The following is a 22,023-nucleotide window of genomic DNA, read 5'->3' as shown; positions in this document are numbered from 1 at the left end:
CTATGGTGTTAGTTGCATTAGTCAGGGGTAAATGTAGGCTATGGGAATGGGACTGGGTGGGTTACTCTTTGGAGGGGCAGTGTGGACTTGTTGGGCCAAATGGTCTGTTTCTGTACTGTAGGGAATCTAATCTAATCTTAACCAAACCTATGAATTGCCTGATTAGTTCGTGGGGAAAGGGAGTCAGTGAATTTAGATTAACCTGTATTTTCCAAATTGTATTATACAAGTGCTACATAGATTCAAGACAGCATAGTTCTAGCTTTTTTTTTTACAAACTCATCTGATTCAATTTGCGGGTTCAGAAATTGCAAATAGAATTGTGATGCATTTGGAGGTTCTTTGTGCATAAATCCAACTATTCGTATTTTGAATGTATATGTCATTATGAACATTGGTGTAATATATAGTGGAAATATTTTCTTTATAAAAATTAGCATAATCCAAGCCACTATCTGCATGAATATGTAAAAAATAACAGAATCAAAACAATAAAGAAATGTATGTAAGATCAAATATCTCCAAAAACCTGAAACACACGATGAACATCCAGAAAGCTTCAAATCCATTAATATAATTGGACTGGCATTGAGAGGGAGGAGACAAGAAAAATGACTGTTTTAAAGGTATTTAAGTGGAACCATAAGTTTGGAAAAGCACCTACACTTCAAGATCAATGCTGTTGTAGGTAAAATTGATTTTAATTGTGTTTTTCTATATTTTTAATAGTTGTTTCACTCACCTTTGGAATAATAGAATCATTAAGAACCAAATATATTTTTGTAGCTGTGTATCCAACCATGAACTCATGTTTTTAAAATGTCATTTATTCTGTTCACTGGTCTGCAAAGCACTATGCGTAGAGGTGTGTCATCACATAAAGAACTGCCCTCAAGATGATGTGGAGCAGGGGTCACCTCAGGTATAGGTTAACTGCATTCAAAAATATATTTTAGAATTCTGCAGAGTTCTGAATGGCAATATGATAATGAAGATTGTCAGATGCTTGTAGGTTTTCTACCAGTGATAAACAGTTGGCCAAGGAAACATCTGCTGTATTACTTCAGCACTATCACAAAATTGTACAGTAATGGCAATGTTCAGTTATGTAGTTGTAGACTAAATACTACAGTATACATTTTTCATAGCTTAATGAATTGTACCTTTTTTCAGTAGGCAAGAAACAATATTAAGTGTCCCAACCCCTCTATCATAAATCTGTTATGTCACTCAAAATTACAGAAACTGCAGGATTTGTAGTAAATCCTTAAAAAGAAATCTGTTGATGTTGAGATCCGAAGTCGTTCTATCCCAAAGAGACATAAATTATTTGAATTTAATGTGTGTGAATCCAAGGGATCTTCCATAAATCTAGGGAGTTTGCAAAATCAAAATCAAAATATCTCACTAGCTAATTCTTTAAGACCCTAGAGTGAAATTCATTGCGACCCTGGCATTGTTATCCTGCAAATCCATCCGTTTACTCAATACCACTTCCCTGGTGATTGTAGATTTTCTGAGTTCCTCCATTGCCTCCTTTTCCTGATTTATAGTTGCTTCAGAATGTTACTTATATCCTCTACAGTGAAGTGTAAAGTATTGATTTAACACATCTACCATCACCTGATATCCCATTATTATTTCAAGGCATTTTTTATATGACCAATGCTCACTTTAACTTTTTTAAAAGTATTTGTTGAAATTCTTTCTATCTATCCTTATTTCTAGATAGTTTTCTCTTGTCCTGTATTTTTCCCCTTTATATTTTTAAGACAGTCGTTGCTGTTTGTTTTTAACATTTTATCCAGTCTTCTGACCTGTTACTTGTATTTGCACAATTAGGTTTTTTTATCTTTGATTTTGATGCAACCTTTAACTTTTCTACTGGGGGTGGGGTCTGGTATCTGAAAAAGTTCTTACTCTTTACGAAATTGGAAATATTCCCTTAAATGTGTGCTACTGCAATGATTTGGCCTATGTTGTAACCTAGTTTGCCAAGTGACTTTACGCAGCCCTGCTTTCATGCCAATGTTTACGTTTTTAAGAACCTACACCTTACTCCCTCCAATACTGTTTTTGGTATCTAAGGTCACCTTGATTCTGAGATCAGGAATAAATCTTATCTTGTTACACAGTAACAGGTCTAGCATAGCTTGATTCTGGCCAGATCTAGATTGGATCCTGAAAATGCTCTAAGAAAGTATCCTGAAAAGATCTATGAAATCATCATACCTTAACCTGTCTGACTTGACTTGTCCATTTATAGATTAAAATCTCCCAAGATTATCACCATACCTTCTGAGAAATTAACATTATTTATTCTTTTATGCTCCACCCTCCTGTGTGATTTGTCATTAAGATGGTCTGTGTACACCACTCCCACAAGTGACGACTTGCCTTTTACATTTCTCATCTCTACCCAAACTGTTTCCACATTGCTGGTTCACTGAATTTGGGTGGTCTTCCTCAATTAATTTACCTAGCTTCCTGTCTTTCGTAAATGTCCTGTACCCTTCAATATTCAGGTCCCAACCATGTCTTTGTACTGGCTACCAGATCATATTTGTGTTGCAGTCTCAGTTCATGTTTTGATTAAAATGCTACATGCATTCAGTGACGAGGACTTGTATTTTTTTTGGTAACTTCCAGTCTTATCGATTGATGTACTCTTAGGATTTGTGTTTCCTGAATTGGTCTGTTTACGATTTCCTATATTAAGACCTTTCTCTTTTGCCTTCTGTCCATTCTTCACATTACCACACCCACACCTATTTGATCTCATACCCCTACTATTTAGTTTTAAATTGTGTCTGTTTGCACGTTATGAAGTTCAAAAGAACATCAGACAACTGTAGTTCAGGTGGAGATTGTCCCATTATTAGGAATCTGTTTCCCCAGTACTGCTGCCAGTCCACAGGAACCGGAACCTATTTGGGCCACATCAATGTTTTAGCCCCACATTCATCTAATTCACTTTGCCTGGTTTCAGTTTGCATGTGACTCTGGTAATAACCCAGAGACTGTAACCTCTGTTTAATTTGGCACCCAGATCTTTGTACTGACTATGCAGAAGCACCTCCTTTCCTGCCTTTTTTGCTCGTGTCTATTTGGACCATGATGACTGGATTTTCCCCCTCTGACTGCAAGTTCTTCTCTGGCCCTGACTAAATGTCCCAAACCATTACACACCAGGCAAGCAACACAGACTTTACTGTCCTTACTATTGTATTTAGTTATCGTTCCCCTTTCTGCTGCATTCCTTGATTGTTCTGGAATGGCATTCCTGTACCATGGTCAATTGATCCATGCATCCTATAAGCCTCAACTCTCTACCAAGCTGAAATAATCTCAGTCCTGTTGCTCAATTACGAAGATTAAAGTTTCTACCTGTTGGGCTTTTTACATGCCTCCCGAGCAGTCAGACATTTCTGTGACAGAACAAAGATAGATAGAATTAGAGGTCCCTTTCCTAAAAGGTGCATCTACATTCTGGTACAAAGAATCCAGGTAACTTTCTTTTTCCCTGATGCAGCACAATGTCTGAGTTCAGCCATCATCAGTCATAAACTCTGAGCTGAAATTGCTCAAACTTCAAACACTTACTGCAGATGTTTTCACTAAACTAAACAAACATCCAGGAGCACCCACATGTTTCAATTAGGTCACATCATTAGTTCTGCCATCTTTAATGAGTTCTAATTAAAACAACTCCATTATGTTCTTGAATTATAAATTTACTTTTTTTATATATCTTATTATCCTTGCTGCCAATTGGTATACTATTTTGAACCTTAGGAATAGAATAAATCTTAGTCATGTACTAGATATTCACCAAAAAAGCTGATATCTTCTCCTGTATACTGTAAGAACTAAGTCCAGTAGTTTGAAAATGTTTGAAAAGCAAAGGACCATCTCTTTCTCTTCCTTTAATCACTCAACTTCAGCATTCAATATTGTAGCATGTCAAGAGTGGTTGCTTAAAAATACATTTTGTATAAGGGGGCAAATTGGCATAGTAACTTGGTTGCACACTCTAAGCTACTGAGATTTTAGTCTCTCTGGAGGCATGGGTTTGTATATCATTGATGCCAAAGCTTTAAATAGTCCAGCTTTAAGGCACTGCAGCAGCAGCTTTTGGATGAGGTAAATGCCAACTCAAATTGAATGAGGAGTATGTGATTTTCAGTGTTGTGCCCTTTGGGGTCCATTCAGCTAAACTGCCTGCCCATTTTCCACAGCTATGTTCTCACTTGGGTGTTCACAGAGAAGGAACAGGCAGAGTCCACTGATTTGCTTGAGATCTTCCATGACTGATGGGCACTACAGGGGCTGGCATGTCTAAATGACAATTTAACTGAATTTGTTGGGTTTATTTTCAAAGTTATTTCTTGTTACTGCACCCCTTTACGGAGTGTATTTGTTCATTATTTTAAAAAGACTACAAGCTGACGCTCAGTGGGTACCACTCTTTTCTGTGTCTCATAAGGTTGTGGGATCAAGTCCCAGTCTAGGACTTGAACTGAAAAAATTATAAAAGGGGACTGCTGAGATTCTGGGTAGCAGGGGCTGAGATCTGTAATGCTGCATTCTATTACTACACCGACATTCAAGAACTTTCTGCCTGGTTTTATACTACTACAGCTAGCTTGAATCTTATTTAACACTTGATAAAGATGCAAAGAACAATTTTTTACAAGCTGCTGGCATATCCATGTCACACAGTGAGATTCTTCTTGCTCCCAGATGTGCTGCTGTTTCAAAAATCCTGCAGAAGGTATCATCATCCCTCACGTCCATTCCCATTACATACCTTCAAGCATATAATTTTCCCTGTGATGTAGCTGAAGGAAGTTCAGAAATGTTTTGAGGAACAGAATTTACATCACTTCTGGGAAGGAAAGCAATCTGACGTTTCAGATTTAGGTGCTGACATATTATAAAGTAAGAAAGAAGAGCACCAGACTATCATCATAAGCTTGCAGCAAGTCCCTGCTAGACATTGAATCCTTATTTAGCTTTTCTCTCATTGTTCTGAAATCTCTCTTGACTGTCATGGGCTCTGTTTCTGAAAAAATATAAAGGGAGAAAATGCTTTTTTTCTCTCAACACAATGAGTAGATCATATGGGGGGGGTGATAACTAATGCATGGTTAAAAATTATGCTGTGAGCTTTTAGGGGGCAAATATAGATTATGAATCAATGGACAAAGATTTCCAGATCAAAACTGGAATCCCCTGATGGGGATTATTTGTAAATAATTCAATTCAAACACTTGAAAAGAAGTTTGCTGTAAATGCAGCAGTGTCATCAAGGAAAGTATAATTGACTCCTCTTACCTTAGCCAGACTCAGTCAGATAATTAATTTTGTGTTAGTGCTGACCACACATGAGCTGATAGCATTGGTTGTCCATGTGCTTACTGTTGTACTCTCAGGGTTGATGTGCTTGAGTACAAACAGAACAGCCCTCTGCTGTCTGAGGTATGATCATCTTCAGCTGGAGAATTTGGGACTTGGTCTCTTGTAATTGAACTCATAGAACCTCTCAAACATTGCTTGCTTACCAGTCAAACTCTGCTTTTGCTTTAATCTTTGTTGAATTTTAAGCTGCTTACAGGTTTCTGATTTTCACAGCTTCGCAATATGTTGCCGTTCAAAGGTTGCCATACAGTGAGAAGCTTGCCTCAATTAAAATCGGGCTGATCCCAAAAATCACAGTGGACTAGTAGAAATGGCACTCTGTAGAAAATCCGGAGTGCCTCCAGGTGCATGTGGTGTTTTAGATGGCTGGTTGTGCATGTCTGAATGCTTGACTGTCTGAGTACAGCAGCTTTTTGTCTTGTTTTACACAGCACTCTTTTGCTTTCATATTTATTGATTTGCCTATAATCTGGCAATTCTTATAAGTGATACATCTGGGATGTGACCAATTTACTCAGACATTAGCAAGCTAACCATCTCAATCACTCTAGCTAGTCCAGACTAAGGTTTTATTAGCCATGAAATAAATACTCAAAATCAGTTGAAGGTATCAGCCTTAAAATTTAATGACTATGAAGACCCAGCAGTACATAAAACTGTTCGGGTTTTAAGCTGCCAAATCTTTTCAGTGAACCAACTGATGCTAAGCCAAAGGGCTTTTTGCATTTTGATTTTTACATTAACCTTCCATTAAAAATTATCACAGCTATCATCACAAAGTATCGTAGCCAATAAATTAGCATTTTATGAGACATGTAAAACAAGTATTTACGATTTGCTAATGTGACTGTCTTTCATGCAGAACTGACTTCTGTGTCAACTTTATTCACTGTTCATCACCTTTTTAGGTTTGTTCTCTGATTAGAATGGAAGCTTTACCACCAAAAATGTTGACATTTTATTATATAAATGGGAAGAAGCTCAAACAAAGTGAGTTTCATTTTCCAATTGAAAAATGAAATTGAAAACAATATTTTCAAAATTATTTTTAGTTTTAAGTTACATCTGACAAAATTGATTTCTGAAGCCCTTGCTTTTCTGAAGTGTAAATTATTCTTTATTATACAAGAAAATGGAAATTATACCTTTCTGTACTTGGCTGTTTTCACACCAGGACTTGATTTGTACTTGTCAACAAAATGTAAGTATGTATTCAGCGAGTTCTCTAGCTCTGCTGAAATACAAACAAAGTAATGTTATTTATCCTGGGGTTTAATTGACAAGGATTTTTTTTTATTATGAACGTAGCATTCTTTGTATGATAAATGTCATATTCCAAATATTTTCTTTGCTACCAAAAGTGTTCTAAATTAAATATTAATTTATAATAAAGAAGGATAAGATCAAATAGACAACTATCACCCCAGTAAGATTTTTGTGATTAAATTGTATTTCACAGTGTTACAAATCATTAAATTATCCATTAAAGTCTGAAATAGATAGATATACAAAACAATGAAAACCAAACTAATGTGGTTATTAAAAGTGGTTTCTAGAAACAGTGCAGTGGTAAACTGTGTGCACAATTAGGATTATCTGTGATACTAACTTATTGAGGTCTAATAGTTGACCCAATGTATGATTGAATAGTCTGTTATTTATCACAAGAGTGCTCAGCCTCTGACTGAGCAATTTTTTGACCTACCAAAAAAAAATCAGATGGTCCTATTATTATTGAAATTGATTTCATGAGGGACCCATATCAGATCTTGTATTACCCCTGATTATTCTACAGATGCTTGAGAATTATCTTTGGGGTATTATTAGCTGGACGGCCAGTTTGTGATGAAGAGTGATGCCAACATGTGGGTTCAATTCCTTATCGGCTGATGTTACATGAAGGACACTCCTTCTCGATCTCTCCCCTTGCAGTGAGGCATGGTGACCATCAGTTCTTTCTCTCTCTGATGAAAGAGCACACTAATGGTCTGCCAGGACTACAAGGACTTTACCTTTACCTCTAATAAATTAATATTTCAAATGTTTGTCAATTAATTTTTGTCTCTTATCCATCAAACATGCTGAAATAATTGACTTTTGGTTTGTTTTTAGATTAACTATATTTTGGAATCTAGAGCAAGTTCAGCACGAGCAGACTACCAAGCTCAAAAACAAAGAAAACTTAGCAGAAGAACAAGCTTCAGCTTTCAGAAGGACAAAAAATCAGGACAGTAGCATCAGCCTCAATGTAAACTGTCCACAGATGATGTCGCTGAGGAAGATCTCCACAGTTTCTGAGATGGGAGATAAAACTATGAAGCTGTACTACTTCAGGCTGCCTAGAAAAGAACAAAGAAAACCGATAAAATTTTGGAGACCATTAGATCTCTCGCTAGTAGCGAAAGGATCTGAAGCTTTTTGTTTGGGATGCAACTCCCCTCCCAAAGCAGTCCTATCAGAGGAAAGAAAAGGTGGCTAGATTTGGTTCCCTATGCTTTGAGTTATGGGAGGGTCCCCACATATAATCACCTATGGAATATGGATACAATGAATTGCACTGTCTGACAAATGACTTTACATGTGTCATACCTTGTCACATGATCAAGTTGAAAGTTAATCATGTGGGACAAAAGCCCTAAAATTTCATTTGATTCTTGTAAAAACAATAACTGGACAAACAGTTTAACAGCTTTTTCTTAATGGCTGAATAATACATTTTTTATGGCCTGCGAAGGAAATAAACATTAGTTTTTACTGTGATCTGTAAATGTTCTTGCATTGTACCTGCTAACTGTAATATAACGACAAAGCACTGTGTAAGAAATAGCTGGTATTATTTCAGACTGTCATTTAAGGACAGAATGAGAATGTATAATATGTTTAAAACATTTTTCTTTCTGGCAAAATGTATAAAAATCTGCAGTTTCCAAAAAGCTATAATATTTTTAGTTTGAATATTCTTTATCAACCAATTTTTAAATGGCTTCAAATTGTCAACATTCATATCAACATGCCACAGTAAAGCCATAAATTTAGAAGATTTTTGTATTTAAAAGGATCTTCCAGAACTGCTGCTGATTCAGACAATTGAAATTTTTCACTTCTGGTGATCTGGATGGAAATTCACTCTATAAAATGAAGATAATTTCCACGTCAGCCAATTCCACTAGCACAATGTGGATCTCCACTGAGTTTAATAAATTCAACCACTTTTCACATCTCTGTAGTATTTCATGACTTTGTTTAAATTTTAAAAAACTTAAAGGGTCAAAGGTCAGGATATTGCTGCTTCTGGAGTAGTGTGTACAGTTCTGGTCACCCTATTACAGGAAGGATGTTATTAAACTGGAGAGGGTTCAGAAAAGATTTACCAGAATGTTGCTGGAAAAGGAGGGTTTGAGTTATACAAACAGATTGGAAAGACAGACTTTTTTCTGGAGCATAGGAGGTTAAAGGGTGAACTTATTGAGATTTATAAAGTCATGAAGAGTATGAATTAGGTGAATGACATGGGTCTTTTCCCTAGGATGGGGAGAGTTTAAAACTAGGGGATTTTCTTTTAAGGTGAAGAAGAAAGATTCAGAAAGGACATGGACAACCTTTTTACACCAAGTGGTTAGTGTGTGAAATGAACTGCCAGAGGGGGGTGGTGGATGCAGTTACAACATTTAAATGAAACTTGGATAACTTTGTGAATAGGAAAGGTTTTGAGGGATATGAGCCAAGTGCAGGCAGCTGGGAGTAGTTTAGTTCAGGAACATGGTCAGTGTGGAATGTTTGGACTGAAGAGCCTATTTCCATGCTGTATGACTATGACTCAAAGAGAAAACTGGTTTTGTCTTGCTTCACACTTACTTGAGGAAATATTTCCTTAAAGTTAAATTTGGGCAAGATTGAAGAGCCATCTATTCAGTCCCTGCTTAAATATCCACATCGTTGCATCCAAACCCCTCAATTCGCTTCTAGTTTCCTCAGACTAAACTGGATGATACCCAACCCTGTTTGGTGTTGAGGTAAATTTCCACCACCTTGCTAAACAGCACAGCTAATCAAACTTTGATTCTGAAGGTGACAATCTCAACTACCATCTTGCTGACCCTCAAGTTCTTCCCTTCACAAACTGAAACTCATCAAATAAACTGCATAACATTGTTTACTCAAGATTGTGTCTACTTAAATTCTTTGGACACCAACCTAGCAGAATCCCTGTACACTAATTCAACAACTTCAAACTCCTTGTTTTTATCTTCAGTTTTCTTTGGCCTTATCCCCTCTCCATTTACACACTTGCTCAGCCCACTGGGTGATCCTTTATGCACTATCTATTATTTGGTCTGGATTTGTGTCTTGCTATTTCCGCCACAATTTGGAAACTAGGTTTTTAATTCCTCCTGTCCACATTCTACTCTTCTGCACTGTTTGAAAGCTCACTTCATTGATTTTGATTTAGTTTATCATTGTCAATCCTCCTTCTGTGCTTGTTATTTTTAGTCTGGAGCTTTTCAAGATGTTTTCTTGGTTTGCAGTTTAACATACACATAATAAAAATAAGTATGACACCATTCAGCTACATTTTTAAAGACCTGACTTTATGAATGCATGCCAACTGATGCAAAAACAAGTCAAATAGTGAAGTCTGAGATATATTTAAAAGCCAATCACAGCTGGTTCAGCAACATAGCTGGCGTCACCATTCCTGAATGAAATGAACATGACAGAATGCCACAAAATAAGCCTTGACCTACTGCTGTGGCATAGTTGTTGTCTTCACACTACCAAACTATACTCATTCTTGGGTTGTGGGCATAACTGCAATTCTCAATGGTAAGGAGGCCTTGCAACTGCTTTCTGAACTGTTTGTAGCAGGGCAGCCAGATGGCTTGATTGTGGTTAGAGATGCATCAGACCTTAAAAGAGATCAGTCAACTGCTCTGGTTTATACAACAATCCGATAGTTTTATGGTCACGTGTATTTCTTCATTTTAAAACTCATTCAGATGTTAGACCATCATTGTGGGCTTTCAATTCAGTGATAGGATTCTCCATTCAAGCCTCCAAACTGCTCCCATTGGATATATTCTGGTTTTCAGCTTGCATTCTAAGAGCCAGGTCTCCAGAATTCCAGGATGATCAAGGGTCCAATCTGAATTTCACCTTCCTTCCTGAATCGGTTAGCCTCAGATTACATAACTGCTATACTATCATAACTAATAATAATACTTTATTATGCAGCACAATATGGGTCAAGCTCAAATATTTGATATTCTGGCATGGGATGTTGGTGATTGTTTGTTATTTGTTTTTAATTGATGATCTCAGTGTTGGTTAACCATTTCAGTGTGTCTAGGACAGATCAGGCAAGAATGACAGATTTCCTTCTCTAAGTGGCAGTAATGTCCCTAAACAATAATTGATAATTGTTACGATGGTTACAATATTAAGACTAGCTTTATGGGTATTTAAGTATTACAGCATAATCTACCATACTTGCCCTCAGTCATGTACACCCCAACATGTTTCATGTTCAGTCTTAAAGTGCTTCACAACATGTCAATATTATTTCAATTTTACTTAAATACAAAGGAAAAAAAATCATTAAGATTTTCCGAAGAAAGATTTCATTGTTAATTGATGGTTTCTTAAAATTTGCAGTGCGAATTGTTTTTATAAGACATCATTGTTTTAAAGGACTATAAAAGCTTTAATTTACTAACCTTCCAATTATGTGCCTTATCTTGTTTTCCTTCATGCTAATGCTTATTTAATGATAAATGTTGTATCAACACTTAATTTGAAGTCAATTTAAGAGAAAAGCAATTGGACAGATGAGACATGGATTTGCATTCCATTCAGTTTCAACACACAAAAGCTGTTGTACTAGTAAGGAGATATATCAACAGGAGACTATTTCCTCACTGGAAGGAGAACCCTTATAATCTACACATCTTCAAGGATATTGGAAGTCTGAATACACATCCTTAAATAGGCCAACGGAAAATTTCAAATCCGAATTCATCAGTTTTTGTTAGACTAGCATATTAAATGTTCAGATCAACCATGATATAATTGGTGGAACAGTCCAGATGGCAGAATGGCCTACTTTTGCTTCCTATCAGCACTGATGGAAATTTCAGTCCAATTGCTTGCCTTCAGCCATGTTTCACATCTTATTTTCCAATACTTTTGAAATATTGTATCTAAGCTACCGCAAATTTTAGAAACTGTATATTTTAGAAACTTAAGTATTACTGGTTGTTTGAATATTAGTATAAGCTGAATTTGTTTCTTAGTCCAGACTAGATTTTCACTTATAGAATCAGAGTTATACAGCATAGCATAATACCCTTCAGTGTACTAGGCTATAAAATACATGTGCCAAAAAGCTCAAGTGTGAAGATATGTCGTTGGGCTATTGTGTAAACCAGTTGAAGTTGATAATGCGACAAATAATAGGCAAAGATTGGTACCCTACATCTTGGTAGCATAGCTCATCGGTAATCCAATTAACTGGGCCACTATGCCTTGTCAATTATCTTAATTTGAATTTTATTGAAGAAATCTTTAGTTCCTTCTTTTTCTGGGATTACAATTTATTGTTAATGTTTCATTTTGAACCCTTTCACAGGGCCCTCCAATGCATGAAATCATGGTCATCTGACACATACTATCAAGAAGTCAGTATCTCAGATTTGTATTTGTCTGACATTAAGGAGATGAAAGGCTGCATTCTCCCCCTCCCCACAAGTAAAAGATATCCAAGGTCAGACAGCTGAGAAAAGCTGCTGGAAATTAACCAAACACGTATTTTTCCAGAAAGTAGATAGCGGATTAGATTAGATTACTTACAGTGTGGAAACAGGCCCTTCGGCCCAACAAGTCCACACCGACCCGCCGAAGCGCAACCCACCCAGACCCCTACATTTACCCCTTACCTAACACTACGGGCAATTTAGCACGGCCAATTCACCTGACCCGCACATCTTTGGACTGTGGGAGGAAACCGGAGCACCCGGAGGAAACCCACGCAGACACGGGGAGAACGTGCAAACTCCACACAGTCAGTCGCCTGAGTCGGGAATTGAACCCGGGTCTCAGGCGCTGTGAGACAGCAGTGCTAACCACTGTGCCACCGTGCCGCCCACCAAGAGAATGCAGTATAAACAAAAGCAGGACATATATGCATGTGCAGGCTTCAAATATCTAAGTACTTATATGGAATAAAATGTAGAGTGTGGTACTATACAAAATGCTCATTGGATTCCAATTGTGCTGTTAGATATTCCATAAGATCCTGCTTAGTTTGCTGGAGGAGATGTTCATATGCTTCTAGTCCATGTGCTTTAAAGTATGACTGATACTACCAGGCCTGATAACTGATCGGTGCACATTTTTCTGTCAGTTGCTTTTGAATAAGTTGTTAAGACCATCCTGTAGAGGTACCGGTCAAAAATAGACATCAGTTAATTCCACATATTAATACAGCCTGACAGAGTGCAGAAATACCCAAATCATTTGGGCAGTGTTGTCTGTGTTTGGCTTGCAGGGAATAGGTCTAATGCTTATTTTGTAACCTGAGGCAACTCACCGCAGGCAAATATTTCAAATAATGCCCAAAACACTTGGCATCAAAAGAGTCAATATAAGTAAAATATACATGACTTCTGTATTATGAAAGAACCAGGAGATACAGAGATTAATGAACTCTCTTCAAATGATATGTATTTCCATACTCACTAACCCTTTGTGATTTTCTTGAAATTGAAATGACAATCAACCAACCAAGTAATAGGTGACGATAACAATGGCTGGGAAGCATTCTTTTGCTTTTGCTGAGTAGGAAATTCTACCAATTGATGCTGACCATGCAGGAAAATAAGTAACTACAGTCAGGTGACAGTTACAAGGAGTGAGAATATAATCACAGTAGTGCTTAATGTCCAAGAATCCATACACATCAGCTATAAAGCTTCTACTAGTACATCAAATAGAGCATTGCTGGTGAGTGTATAAAAATATTGATCAATATAAGAAGGGACCTTGCCATTTTCAATGCTGCTGCAATTTCCCTCTTGTGTCTTGACCACGGATTCCCATCATTCATTACAAACGTGTTCTATTCAGTGACTAAAGATTGCTGTATGTAGCTGTTTGCCTTCTCCCATGTTATTTCAGATTCAAGAGCAATCAAATATTTTGAGTTTAAAATATTTTGTACATCTTAATAAAGTGTAACATCTTTTCATTATGTCAAGGTACATTATTGGGTAGAATTATTTGTCACAAAGAATTTGATTTTTAGAAATATTTCAAGGATTCCAACAGTTGATTACTTGAATAATCTACAGTGAATAAACTTCATCTGAAAAGTTTATTCTGCAGGAATCTATTTTGGTCCACTTGCATCCTCTCTCATACCTGATTATTCAGGCTGTACTTTTGTTATACAGATTTATTATGTGTTAAGGGCCGTAACACAATAAAAACAGGATTTTAATAGCCCTGGCAGATCAATTTTAAATGAATCCATACAAATGGTCAATGTTTACCTCTTTAAGCACCAGTCTGTTTGAACAGCTTCTACAATATGACTGTTTACTTTCTGAATAATTAGAATAAACCTTTGGACAAGTAATGATAATTACAATAGTATGCTGATCAACTTCCAAACTTCCACTAGAGTTCTCTTAGCTTTGTCACATTATGGCAATTGTAACACTGTCACTTTAACAAGGTTGCTTTGTCCTTGGGTTTTATTTTGAGAGAGAGGTCGTAAAGGCAAAGGTGCTGAGGGGTTTAGGAAGCGCCCAGTTTAACAATTGTATGGGAGTGACCAGTTCTCCGAGTTCAGGCTTTTTCTAGTTTGGTTTAGCTGTGACAGTCACAGGATGCTGGAATCCAGGAAGGTTGCAAGCTTCAGCAAATGATTACTGACTGACTTTCTCTCTGAAATCTCTTTCAATATTGTTCCCTTCTGCCTGTAAGAATCTGTGTTGCAATTTACCTTTTTTGTCACGGGGTGTGTTTAGGGTTGTTACTGGATTGGAAGAGTTCCTTAGTTAAGTTTGCCAGTAGTTATTTTAAATTCTGTTTTCTTTTGTTCATATTTCAACTGCAGTATTTAAATAAATCCTGTTTTACTTAAAGCCAGTGTGGTTTGACCAGCTGCATCACACCTAGGCATATCCACTCCACACCCGCCTTTAAAATAAGAAAAAGTTAGGGTCTAGACTAACTTAAAATATTTTGAGGGGATCTGGCCTGGTCCATAACAATGAGTAAAACGAAATGAACTTTTTGGAAAAGAGGTTCAATTTATTTTTTTAAATAAAACACTGTAGGAAAGCAACTTTTCCTGTTCTCCTGAAGGATGAAGAACATAGAACAGTACAGCACAGGAACAGGCCCTTTGGCCCACATGTTGTGCTGAACATGACACCAAATTAAACTAATCGCTTCTGCCTGCCCTTGATCCATATCCTTCCATATTTATGTGCTTGTCTAAAAGTCTCTTAAATACCCTTGTCATATCTGCAACCTCCACCTCCCCTGGCTGCGCATTTCACACTCTGACCACTCTGTCAAAATACTTGCCTGTCACATCTCCTTTGAAATGTTCCCCCTCTCACCTTAAGCCTCACAGCTTTAGACATTTCAACTCAGAGGATGGTCTGACTGTCAACCCTATTTATGCATCTCAATTTTACAGAATTCTATGAACTCTCAGCCTCTGCCATTCCAAAGAAAACAACCTGAGTTTTTCAAGCCTCTCCTTTTAGTTCACACCTTTAATCCATGTAGCATCCAGGTAAACCTCTTCTGCACTCTTTCCAAAGCCTCCACATCCTTCCTGTAATGTGGCAACCAGAACTAAATGCAGTACTTTTAAGTATGGTCTAACCAAAGTCTTATAGAGCTGTAACATGACATCCTGTCTCTTGTACTCAGTTCCCCAACCATAAAAGGCAAGCATATTGTCCACCTTAATCACCACAATTGTGTGGCCACTTTCAGGGAGCTATGGACTTGAACCCCACGATCCCTCTGAATATCAATGCTGTTCAAAGTTCTGACATTAATTGTATACTTTTCCTTAATGTTTGATTTCCCAAACTTCACACATGGATTAAATTTCATCCACTATTTATCTGCCCATATCTGCAACTGAGCTAGATCTTTCTATATCCTTTGACAACCTTCTACACTATCCACAACTTCACCGATCTCTGCAAACTTACTAACCCACCCATCTACATTCTCATCCATTTATATATATTACAAACAGCAGAGGTCTCAGTATGGATCCCTGAAGAACACCACTAGTTACAGAGCTGCAGCCTGAAAAACAGCCTTCCAGCACTTCTATGGGCAAGCCAATTCTGAATCACCATGGCCAAGTCACCATGGATCCCTGTTTCTTAATCTTCTGGATGAACCCACCATGAGTCAGCTTGTGATTTTGTTGAAAGCCTTACTTTAATTCACTTAGACACTGCTCTACACTTATTTATCACCTTCACCTCCTCAAAAGTCAATTAATCAGTTAGTAAGACATAACCTACCCTGCACAACATCATGTTGACTGTCCCTAATTAGGCCATGCTTTTCCAAATATGCATAAATCTGATCTCTAAGGATTCTCTCCAATAGCTTCCTAACCATCAATGTAAGGATCACCAATCTGTAGTTTCCAAGATTATCCTTATTTTGGCTCCTGAACAGAGGAACATCATTAGCCACTCGTCAGTCCTCTAGGACCTCTCCAGTGGCTAATGAACATACAAAGATCTTCAAAGTTTGGGAGAAGATTTGTAGCTCAGGTGCTCGTTGTTGTGGTTCTGTTGGCCGAGCTGGGAATTTGTGTTGCAGACGTTTCGTCCCCTGTCTAGGTGACATCCTCAGTGCTTGGGAGCCTCCTGTGAAGCGCTTCTGTCTCATTCGATGTAATGGCATTGTTCACCTCTATCAACAAAACCCTAGCCAGAGAGACAATAGCCAATCTGCTGGACATACAGAACAGACAAGACGGGGAACCTATCAACAAAGACTGTATACTCAAACTACTGGACCTGTGCCTCACAACACACTTCACATTCAACAACCAAATATATGAACAAATCAACGGCACACCCATGGGCTCACCCATCTCTGGACTCATAGCAGAAGCGGTAATGCAAAGGTTAGAACAAACAGTCTTACCGCAAATTCAACCAAACTCTGGGTCAGATATGTAGATGATACCTTTGTAATCATTAAAAACACAGAAATAGAGAACACGCCCTGGATAATCAATGCCACACTCACAGGAATCCGATTCACTAGAGAGGAAGAAAAGGACAGCCAACTCCCATTCCTAGACATGATGGTACAGACAACACCGAACGGAGATTTCACCACAAAGGTATACAGGAAAGCCACACACACAGACCAAGTCCTAAACAACGAAAGCAACCACCGCAGCATACACAAAAGAAGTTGCATCAAGGCACTGTTCAAAAGGGCCACAACATACTGCAGCACACCAGAAATGCAAAAAGAGGAAGAAGAACACCTATACAATGTATTTGCCAAAAACGGATACCCCCGCAATTTCATCAACAGATGCCTAAGGGAAAGACAATGGAATGAGAACATGCCACAACCCCAAAGGACTAGCCACACTACCATACATCAAAAACATTTCTGAACTGACATCCAGACTACTGCAACCACTAGGACTCAGAACAGCACACAAACCAATAGCCACTCTCAAGACAACAACTCACCAGGACGAAGGACCCGATACCCAGCATGAGCAAAACCAATGTAGTATACAAAATCCCATGCAAGGACTGCACAAAACACTACAGGAGGACAGTTAACAGTCCACATCCATAAACACCAACTAGCCACGAAACGACACGACCAGCTATCCTTAGTAGCCACACTCTCAGATGACAAGCACCATGAGTTCGACTGGGACAACACTACTATTATAGGACAAGCCAAACAGAGAACAGCCAGGGAATTCCCAGAGGCATGGCACTCATCCACAGCTTCAATCAATAAGCACATAAGCACCGGCCACTGCAGCGGACAGCTGGAACTGACAACCAGAAGCGGCTGGTACAAATCACTATAAATGCCGGAGGAAACATCACAGAAGCACTTCACAGGAGGCTCCCAAGCACTGAGGATGTCACCTAGACAGGGGACGAAACATCTGCAACACAAATTCCCAGTTCGGCGAACAGAACCAAAACAAAGATCTGGTCAAGGCCTCAGCAATTTCCACCTTTGCCTCTCTCAAAAACCTGGGATAGATACCATTGGGGACTTAACCACCTTAATGCTCTTCAAGAGACCCAACTTCACTTCTTTCTTGATCTTAAAATGCCCTAGCATATCAACATGCTCCACACAAATCTCACTGTTCTCCATATCCTTCTCCTGGGTGAATACTGATGCAAAGTACTCATTTAGGATTTCACCCACATCCTCTGCCTCTAAGCACAATATCCCTCCTTCCCTCGAATGGTCCTACCTTCTTCCTGGTTATTCTCTTGATTTAATGTCTTGGATTCTCTTTAATCCTTCTTGCCAAGGTCATTTCATGGTCCCTTTTTGCTCTCCTAATTCCCTGCTTGAGTTCATTCCTGCTTCCTTTATATTCCCCATGGGCCCTATCCAATTTTAGTTTCCTAAACTTTACATATGCTTCCTTTTCTTTAATTATCCCAGGGTCCCTTACCTTGCCATCATGTCTTACCTCCTTACTGGAACATGCCAGTTCTGAACTCTCATCAATGGGTCTTTAAACAATTCCCACATCCAAATATGGACTTGCCTGATAACAGCTCCTCCCAATTAACACTCCCTAGCTCTTCCTAAAACTGATGTAATTTGCCTTCCCCCAATTTAGTATCTTGCCACAAGGTCCTGACTTATCCATATTCATAGCATCTTAAAACTTGCAATCACTATTTCCAAAACATTCTCCCGCTGAAAGATCAGTCACTTGGTCAGGCTCATTATCCAGTACAAGATCCTGAATGGACCCTTTTCTAGTTGAACTATCCACAACCCTGTTTCACTGTACAGATTATCCTGCCCCAGAAGAGGTGACCCAAGAACCTGAAACCCTGCTCCCTGCACCAGTTCTTTAGCCGTGCATTCATCTCTCCTATCTTTCTATTCCTTATCTCACTACCACATTGCACTGGTAGTAATGCAGAGATTACTACGCTCAAGGTCCTACTTTTCAGCTTCTTTCCTAACTCCATGTACTCACTCTTCCCTCTATCTATGTTGTTGGTGCCATTGTGCACAATGACCTCTAACTGTTCAACCTCCCCCTTAAGAATTTCGTGCAACCGTTCAGAGACGTCCTCGACCCTGGCACCAAAGAGGCAACACAGAAACGTCTGTGCCCCTAACTAGCGAGTGCCGAATCCCAAAATTTTGATTCTTGCCCAACCCTGCTTGAAAGCAGAGCCAGTTGTGATGCTATAGGCTTGGCTGCAGTTATACTTCCCTGGGAGGCTATTCCCCACTCACACTCCCAAACATTATCCAAAACATTATACCTGATAAAGGAATAGTCACATGAGACGGCGGCCTGCCTGCCTCTCCTGACAGTCACCCATCTGCCTGACTGAACCTGCCCGTGACCACCTCCCCGTAACTAGTATCCATCACACTCTTTTCCCCTCTATGTTCCTCAGTGTGTTCAACTGCCACTCCAACCAAACAATGCAATCTCAGAGGAGCTGCAGCCGGTTACACCTCCAGCAGGTATAGTCATCAGGGACACTAGACGACTCCCTGATCTCCCATAACTGGCAGGAGCACACCACTGCCCTAACTGCCATCTCTGTCCCTTTACAGAAAGGAAGATAAAAGCATTTTACCTTGCTCGCCTTACTCACTGAAGCCCAGTATTCAGCTGAGCTCATACTTATACCAACTAGCAGCACTAAGCGATTACTTAAATTACAAGCAGATCAAATACCCTCTAGGCTACAACAAACCTCGTAACAGCCTGTCACAATCTCTCTTTTGGTTTGAGGAGTGGGGGAAAGGTTGAAAACATTACAGTAATGTAATGTTTGGGCTTCTTTCTCCCCTCACCATAACATTATACTCTTTAGTTTTGAACTCCCCTACCCTAGAGGAAAGACCTTTGCTCTTCACCTTATCTATGCCCCTCATGATTTTATAAACCTCTACTGTCACTCCTCAATCTCTTACAGTCCAGTGAAACAAAGTCCCAACTTATCCAGCATCTCCCTATAATTCAAACCTTCCAGTCCCAGTAACATTCTTGTAAATCTTTTCTGTACCCTCTCCAATTTAATAAAATCCTTCCCGTAGCAGGGCAATGGAGCTGTACACAATTCTCTACAAGAGGCCTCACCAAACTCACCTGTAGACCTGCAACATGATGTCCCAACTCCTAAACTCAGCAGAGTAGGTAGCATCCAGGCTCCTGCGCCCAAGCTTGTCCTCCATCAGCTTTTTCTTTTTCTTCCCCACTTTGTGTCTCAGTATTTTTCAGATTTTGCTTATACTTGCTTTTAAAAGAGAGCTCTTTCAGTAGGAAGGTGGCTTTGATAGTGTCCAGAGTGGCGGCATCTTCAGAGGCAGCGTGGCTAGAGAGTTAGCTAGCCTGTGAAGCCCAGAGGGGGACCTGAGCAGCAGAAATGGCGAGGCTTGGTGTAGCCCAGAGCTGGATTGTAGCAGCTCAAAGAAAAGTTGGACTCTCTCTCTTTCTTTATTTTTTAAGTTAATGAGAATGGCACTGATTATGTTGACAGTATTATCTTTTCGCTGTATTTTTTAATTGAATAAATGTGACAATAAATGATTCAATAATCTGAGCAACGAACCAAAGCGTACCAAAGGCTTTTTTTTTAACCACTCTGTCTACCTGTGACACAGCTTTCAATTAACTGTGTACCTGAACACCTTAGGTCTTTCTGTTCTACAACACTCCTTATGTCCCTACCATTAACTGAAGGAGTCCTGTCCTTGTTTGTCTTACCAAAACACAACACCTCACTTTTATTCAAATTAAACTGCATCTGCCAGTCCTATATTGTTCATATTAATGACAAACAATAGTGGACCCAGCACTGATCCCTGCAGAACACCTCTGATCATATGCCTCAATTCAAAAAAAGCAACCACCACCACTCTGTCTCCTACTGTCAAGCAAATTGTGTATCCAATTGGCAAGCTCTCCCTGAATCCCATTTGATCTAACTTTACTAACTAGTCTACTATATAGAACCCCGTCAAAAGCTTTACTAAAATCCATATAGATAACTGCTACCACTCTGACCTCATCTATTTTCTTTGTCACATGCTCAAAACATTCAATCAAGTTTGAGACACTATTTGCCATACACAAAGCCAAGTCGACGATCCCTAATCAGTCCTTACCTCTCCAAACGCATGTAAATCCTGTCTCCCAGAATCTCCTCCAATAACTTACCTACCAATGATGTCAGATTCATTGGTCCATAATTCCCAGGATTCTCTTTGCAGCCTTAAATAAAAGCACAACAATTGCCACCCTTCAAGTCTTTCGGCACCTCACCCATAGCTATAAGTGATACAAATATCTGTTCGAAGATCTTGCAATTTCCTCCCTAGCTTCCCACAACAGTCCCAGAGATCTATCTTTCTTTATACTTTTTAAGACATCCAGTGCCTTCTCTTCTATAATGTGGACTCTTTTCAAGACATCAATAATTATTCCCCTGAGTTCCCTAACTTCAATGTCTTTCTCCACAGTAAATACTGGAATGAAATATTTGTTTTGTACATCTCCCATTTCCTGTGGTTCCAACACAACTGATCTCTTGATATTTAAGGGGCCCTATTCTCTCCTTAGTTGCTGTTTTGCCCTTAGTATACTTATAGAATATCTTAGGATAACCCCATCTGCCATGACTATCTCCTATCCCTTTTTTGCCCTCCTGATTTCCCTCTCAAGAATGCCCCTACTTCTTTATACACTTCAAGAGATTCATTTGATCCCAGTTGTCTATACCTGACAATAAGCCCCCTTCTTATTCTTGACCAGAACCTCAATAAGTCTATTCATCCATTGTTCCCTACTCCTACCAGTCTTACCCTTCACTCGAAAAGAAACATACTGCCTCTGGAATCTTATCATCTCCCGTTTGAAAGCCTCTCACCTGCCAGTCATCTCTATACCTGCGAACAGTCTACCCCAATCAACTTTTGGAAGTTCCTGTCTCATACTGTCAAAATTGGCCTTACTCCAATTTAGAACTTTAAATTTTATACAATGCCTAAGCTCTTCCATAACTATTTTAAAACTAATAGAATTATGATCATGCTCTCTCACTAACATTTCATTCACTTGTCGTGCCTTGGTCCCCAAGTTTTGCTCCTTTTCTAGTAGATACATCGACATATTGAAAAAGAACATTTTCTTGAACACATTTAATGAATTCCTCCCCATCGAAGCCCTATGGTAGTCCCAGTCTATGCTTGGAAAGTTAAAATCCTTTCTATTACAACCCTATTATTCTTACGCATCTGATCTCTTGATATTTGTTCCTCATCTTTCCACTTACTATTAGGGGGCTTGTA

General features: G+C 38.8%; 1 protein-coding gene across 4 annotated transcripts in view; it reads left to right on the top strand.

Moving 5' to 3' along the window:
* mapkap1 (MAPK associated protein 1) overlaps positions 1-10,987 on the top strand; it is a 332,586-nt gene extending 321,599 nt beyond the window's left edge. For 2 of the 4 annotated variants that reach the window (XM_060841423.1, XM_060841421.1), the window contains one exon: positions 7,534-10,985. In XM_060841423.1, coding sequence (XP_060697406.1) covers positions 7,534-7,656 — 123 coding nt within the window. In that variant the 3' untranslated portion in view covers positions 7,657-10,985. Of the gene's footprint in view, positions 1-7,533 lie in introns of all 4 variants that reach the window. The other 2 variants (XM_060841424.1, XM_060841422.1) reach the window with 2 other exon arrangements.
* Positions 10,988-22,023: the final 11,036 nt, after the last annotated feature.

Source organism: Hemiscyllium ocellatum, chromosome 21, assembly GCF_020745735.1.
Source record: "Hemiscyllium ocellatum isolate sHemOce1 chromosome 21, sHemOce1.pat.X.cur, whole genome shotgun sequence".
NCBI classification, from domain to species: domain Eukaryota; kingdom Metazoa; phylum Chordata; class Chondrichthyes; order Orectolobiformes; family Hemiscylliidae; genus Hemiscyllium; species Hemiscyllium ocellatum.
This window is presented reverse-complemented; position numbering and strand designations above follow the sequence as displayed.